At 34.0% G+C, this 6,963-nt stretch overlaps 1 protein-coding gene across 1 annotated transcript in view; it reads right to left on the reverse strand.

Annotated features, from left to right (window-relative positions):
* LOC145313777 (histamine H1 receptor-like) overlaps nt 1-5,846 on the reverse strand; it is a 63,138-nt gene extending 57,292 nt beyond the window's left edge. Inside the window, exons 1-2 of the mRNA XM_080153381.1 lie at nt 5,705-5,846; nt 1,290-1,610 (exon numbers count right to left, since the gene is read on the reverse strand). Of these exons, the coding sequence (XP_080009507.1) occupies nt 1,290-1,607 (318 nt within the window). The 5' untranslated portion in view covers nt 1,608-1,610; nt 5,705-5,846. The remainder of the gene's footprint in view (nt 1-1,289; nt 1,611-5,704) is intronic.
* Between the last annotated feature and the right edge of the window lie 1,117 nt (nt 5,847-6,963).

The following is a 6,963-nucleotide window of genomic DNA, read 5'->3' on the forward strand; positions in this document are numbered from 1 at the left end:
CTTCGCTAGAGACACATAGACCGATATACATACATCCTCTTACTTTTACATAAAGATTAATTTCTACAACTGTGTTAGACTTACATTGAATGTTAATACGCGGAACTAGAAGATATAATTAATTCTAATTGTAATGTATACATAACAATTATGTTTATAATGTGAAGATATAAAGAAACAAATTATTGTGTATTTTATCTTCTAAATATAAATAAAATATCGCCCCAAAGCTTTTTTCCAGAAAGCAAGGATGACAATATCAATAAAAAAACTTCACAAATAAGTGAGTCGGAATATTAGTAATTACAAGGTGACCGTGGCTGCATTTTAAATATCAAAGAAACAGGTTATTATTTAAATTTTTCAATATAGAATGGTTAAAATGGACGTATTTACACATTTATTTGTATATACATATATGTTCTAAGATTATAATTGTTATTTATAATATTACAATTACAAGTATTTTTTAGGACAATGATTTCATATTAAATGGTAAGAAATGAAATAGACAAACGGACGTTGTAGAAACCATTATAGAGCCATATAAAAGGGTCTAAAACTTAACTATTCTCACATAACCGACCATCAATGTAGAGAATCTTGGCTTTAAAAGAACAAAGAAAGATAGGATTTAGAGGATAATAAGTATTGCTTACTAGTCAAAAACAACTTTTTTTAGTTAGTCTGTGAATTAGGATAACAAACAAATCTGAGGTCCGATATTGTACAGCACATTTTTAGTAAAAATATGTTTATGTCTATTCTAAAATAGTTTATTAACTAATATGTACAAAAACAAAGATTTTTGATAAACCTTTATTTCAAGAAACCGTACTTTAGTAGTTATTTGCAGAGATATAAAGGGATAAGACAATGGCTATAGATTGATCTACATCCCCAATGATGATACACAAAATTACCTTCTGTAAATTACAATTAGTAGTTTAAACGTTTGGACACTCAACTTTTGTACTTTTTATCATGTGCACATTTCGCAGACAACTGGGTGTCTGTCATCGTGAATTACTATTAACAAGCGAATGTACTTTCAATATTCTGTTGATGATGAATAAGTACAAATTATTATTATAAAAGTTAAACGGTATAGGTAAAAATAAAGTTATAGAGGGTGTCAACAACACGTTAAAATTAAAACTGTCGAGCCATGTCTTACCACTTTTAAATCTTTAATTTCTACACACCCTTGCAAAACCCTGTGCCAACTATTGGAAGCTAGTCGTTTCAGGAATCACCATTGTACAAGTTAAATCATTGAGATAATCTACCTGATATGTATCAGTTTGATTGTTGAAGGTACCATTGATGAAAGCATTGCCACTGTCACTACTACTATCACTACTCATATCATCACCATCCATAAAGATATCACTAATATTAACACTGCTGCTACTGCTTACATTGCTGACTATAAAGCTGCTATTGTCAATGAAAATATTATTGCTAGGATCATTGTACATATCACTATTGTTGACTTTACTATCACTGAAGATGTTGTTGTTGTGGCTAAATGAATTGTTGTTGATGTAGATGGAGGCAGTGAGAATGTTGTTGATGATTCCATCTCTTGACATAACACCAGGCATCACCTGTAAACATTTGATTAAGCAATGCTAATTGTTTTTCGCGCGTTTTCTTTCACTGCACATTTTAAGTATTTTACTATTATGTACAAATTATATTCTAATAATATCTTTTATACTAAGATACTAGCGATTAACTTATACAGAATTAAATAAAGCCATAAAGAGGATGACAACATCCATAAAAGCGAAGTACAGATACGGTAGGACAAACGGACATTAAAACTTGTATAGTGTCAGAACTGAATAATCAGAATATAAATTTATAAGAGTCAAAGCAAAATTGTAAGATTGTTGAAAAACTGATTATCACGGAATAATGTTTATGGACATACTTACATTTTTAGGACTTGATTATAGAGTTGCTTCGCATATAATATTGTACTTTGTTGTCCCAGGAATCAGTATACCAAAAATCAGATCAATCGGATTATTAGATCACATAAAAATTTGTTGTTAAAAAATCAACATGTTTAAAATGGACATACGGACATTCTGGTAATGATTATAGAGTTGCTACGCTTTCTAAATCTTACCTAACTACTACAGGAATCACCATGCAAAGTTTGAAATAAATAGGACTATTCTATGCTTTGCTTTTAAAAAGCACAGTAAAAAAGTCTATGAATACATGTATATACAGAGATTTGAGGGAGTGAAATAAAAGAGAAGGCAGTAAATTGTCCCTCCATCCTTCCCCATACCACTACACTGGTTATAAATATACCTGACATTCAATTTGTACAGCTCCTGTGGCTGCTAGGATAAGTTGACTCAAATTTTAGATTCAATATTGTTGCATAGTCGTTAGTAAGTAATATGAATATTTAATTAGAAAGTCCTTTCATGGGATGTGGGTTTTTTTTTCTAGAACATCAGAGAGGGAGAAGGGGAAATTGAACTATAAATTATTTTGCATCTTGATTGGTTGGTATAAACTTGAAGTGTCAAAACTTTCCGCTCAATAAACTTATTCTATAGAATTAGAGGGGTTTATTATTTTTATTATTTTGTCAATCTTTTAACCATTATCTTATCCTTTTATGATATGCATTAAAATTTATTAAAAACTAACATTACAAGTTAAAAATTGATTAATATGAATATGCTAATTTAAATAACAAAAACAATCCAACAAACATTATCCTAGAGTAGCTTCTTCACACTAAGAGCTAGACACTCAATGATTTCTGCACTAATTGTTCTACATCAGCAGAAAGCAAGTTAGAATAAGAATTAGGTAATTCAACAGATATATGGAAAGTACAGAGATATTTGGTGTTTATTTGATTCCACCCGTGCTCTACAATACATAAAGACACAGAAATTTGTTATAAACTGTAAAAAATAACCATACCCTGATAAAGTACATGCCTTAAATGAAATTTATTATTTGCAGAAGCCCATCGATATTTTGATTTTTTTCCGTTCTACTGGAAATGGATAAGTTGGTACGCGTCCACTTATATCTATAATACAAAGTAGAACGATGTCTGTCTCTCTGTCCGTCCACCCGTCCGTCCGTCTGTCCCTTAAGATTAACCGATTGGATTCTACTCTTCAGGGAATATACCTACTGGTCCTGTGGTGGTTTTGAGCTATTTTCTTGGGGAATGGGACATCCCCAACCCCACCAAAAAAAAAAAAATCCCCCTCATTTTTTTTCCGAAATGGAGGCGGGCAAATCCAATTTTTTTTTTTTTTTTTATATATTTTTTTAAAATTACCTCTTGGGGCAAAGCCCCTAGAGGCTAGAGGCGAAGTATTATTCATCTTTAAGGGGGATTGTTGTATTTCGTTATATATAGAAAAATGAAAAGTAGACACATGGGTAGCTTGGTAGATCAGTATGGAAAGATAGATAGATAGTTGATGAATGATAAATAGATAGATAAATGGACAGATAGATAAACCCCGAACCAACTCATTATGCATTTCAAAAAAACTCAATTTAAGCTCAGATTCAAAAAGATTTTTTTATGGAATTAAAGGAATTATATTCCTGCTTCATTAATACACACTTTTCAACAGTTATTAACTTAAATTAGGGGTTTCATCTGTTTATAGCAATAAAAAAAGAAATAATTCATGAAATTAACTGAACCATAACATTATGCAGATTTCATAATTCCTTTGCAAATATCATTAAAAATCGATTCAAAGCAAAATATCTGGTATCGCATGATTGTACTTACTCTAATTAATAAGACACAATAAAAAAAATATATAAAATTTAACATTTTGAAACAAAAAATCATTTATTTAAAGAAAACAATGAACAAAAAATAGTATATTCATTTGAATCTGTAGCCCTTGGCCGTTTGACACTTCAGAATTCTGGTATCCATGCTAGAGGTAAGCTTTGATATACTGGAGGCCGGAATAGAGGCTGCAGCGAGTTTAATGGCCTCCCAGAGGTCATCTTTGCTAGAAAACTGCCGGCCATCCCTGTAAATCTCATACTTAATGAGACTCCAGAGGTTCTCTATCGGGTTCAGGTCAGGTGAATTTGGTGGCCAGTCCATAATCTTGTTCCCCTTGATACCCTTCTTCTCCAAGAAGTTTATCGTTGATTTAGCAGTATGGGCACGCGCATTATCCTGCATGAAAATCAACTTTGATTTCTCAGATCTTTTAAGCTTTTTGTACCATGGTAAAAACGAGATGTTGAGAAGGTCTATGTAAGCCTCAGAGTTAATTTTAACCCCTTCTGGTACTCTAAAGGGCCCAAGAAGTTGATCCCCCTTTATTCCAGCCCAAAACATCACACCCCCACCCCCTTGTTGCCTCCGAAATCTTGTAGCTGCTTCCCTCCCATGAAGAACCCAACCTGTTGCCCAACAATCTGGTCCATCAAGGCTAGCACGACATTCATCTGTGAACAGAACCTGCTGGAAGTCTGTCTTTATGTACTGTTTGACAAATTCTAGCCGTTTTGAACGGTGAGCAGGGGTTAGGGGGCAGGATACCTGGCGAGATTTGACAATACCAAGCCTTTTCAAGATACGATTTCTTGTTGTTTTAGGTATATTTTCTACCCCAGCCTCTTCAAATACTCTGGCACTGGAAAGGTGTGGGCTCCTTGCTAACACAAGCTTGATTTTGTTCAAATCACGAGGCGAAACCTTTATTATACCTCGCTTTGCAGGGGGTTTCCGGTGCAGAACCCCCTCGTTAAAATATCGCTGAATTGTGCGGTGATCTCTACCCAATTTTTTAGAAATTTCCAAAGTATCAAGTCCCTGTGAAAATAATATATGAATTTGACTCTTTTCACCTTGATTAAGATCTTTTTTCTTCCCCATTTCGTCTGAAAAACAATATTTGCATAATGACGTGGTTCTATAAAAAATCCAAAAAATATTGTTATTGATTGATATTTAAGCATTTTATTTAAATAATAATCACTTTCTTCAATCCTATGTGTTGCTTCAACAAATGTAAACAATGTACTGTAAATCTGTACACTTACGGACTACCATAGACGAAATATCCACAAAAATGTAGATTGCATAATGATGTGGTTCTGGGTTTAGATGCCTACCTGTATGCACACTAAATGTTGAGTGTCAGCAGACCAATTTAAGAGTTGACTTGGACAAAGAATGTTGTATAGATAGAATAATAAATAGATAGATAGATGCATACCTGTATGCACAACAAATGTTGAGTGTCAGCAGACCAATTTAAGAGTTGACTTGGACAAAGAATGTTGTATAGATAGAATAATAAATAGATAGATAGATGCATACCTGTATGCACAACAAATGCTGAGTGTCAGCAGAACAATTTAAGAGTTGACTTGGACAAAGAATGTTGTATAGATAGAATAATAAATAGATAGATAGATGCATACCTGTATGCACAACAAATGTTGAGTGTCAGCAGACCAATTTAAGAGTTGACTTGGACAAAGAATGTTGTATAGATAGAATAATAAATAGATAGATAGATGCATACCTGTATGCACAACAAATGCTGAGTGTCAGCAGAACAATTTAAGAGTTGACTTGGACAAAGATGTATAGATGGATAGATAGAATAATAGATAGATATATGGATAGATAGACATAAAGATAGACAGATAGATAGATGTATACCTGTCTGCACAACAAATGTTGAGTGTCAGCAGAACAATTTGAGAGTTGACTTGGACAGTCTCTCTGACAACAGCTCAAAACTTTCCCAAGATTCTTTCTCAGATTTCTATAATACCATTTTTATTACTTTTAGCTTTCTGAAATTTAGGAAAAAATGAGGATTTATTTTCTTTTCTTTTTCATTTTATGTTTTTGGCAGTTTCCCTAGAAGTGCCCGGTCCTGCACAGAAACCCCACCTTAACCCTTAACGGTCGGGGGGGGGGGGGGGCACAGGATGCCAGCACAGGATGCCAGCAAACCTGGCAGGGTCATCCAGGTAAGGAGCAAAAATATTTTTTTTGACTAAAACAAAGCATTTTATCATACCAAAGTACTAAAAAATCCTCTAGTAGTACATCCTTATATGAAATACAGGTGTTCAAGTCACTTTCAGGTTCCAGGTATGATCCTGCAGGTTCTGATCCTCCAGGTCTTCAGAAATCTTTAAAAGGCTCCTGTGGCCGCAATTTTTGACTTAGAGACTTCAAATGTTAAACTTAAGCTTTTTTTACATGTCTACATAACGTATTAAAATTTCATGAAGATCCGCCGCCGTTTTCCCGCCAACCGCCGACTGCGGCGGCTGGCAGCTGCCAAGTACAGCTGCGTCCGCTGAAATTTATATTTTGATATTTCTAATGTAAAATTTACATAAAAATAAACATTTTCTGGAAAAAAAATTTCTTCTAGCTTCAAAAATAAGAAAATTACAGCCGTTTGAAATTTTTAAGTAAAAAAAGACCTAAAAACAAAGGTTGTTAAATAAAATGGTGAAGGAAGCGAAAATTGACTTAGACTTTTAAAAGGTTGGAAATTCATTATCAAACAAGGGACTTACACAAAAAAAATTTAGCCCTCTAGCTCTAATAGGAACTGATATAACGTTGAACGACCCCCCCCCCCCCCCCCCCGACTGATTAAGGTGCGGCAAGGGGCCCGACTGTAAGGGGTTAATTTGATACAAATTAGAAGTAAGGGGTGTTGGTTTTTCATTTAGTTATTTTATTTCTCGTCATGTTAGGTAAGGTTACAAAGGGTGCTGGGTATCCACGCAGCGTTAAGGCACCGCAGGTATACACTAAATAGGGGCCAGGGATAGGAAAACAAAAATCATTTTAAAAAAAACGAACTATACTACGAAAACAGTGTTATCTATAATACAAAGTAGCTTGATGTCAGTCCGTCCATCCGTCTGTCCGTCCGTCCGTCTTAAGCTTAA

This window comes from Acartia tonsa, chromosome 3 (assembly GCF_053477335.1).
Source record: "Acartia tonsa isolate MP-2025a chromosome 3, ASM5347733v1, whole genome shotgun sequence".
NCBI lineage: Eukaryota > Metazoa > Arthropoda > Copepoda > Calanoida > Acartiidae > Acartia > Acartia tonsa.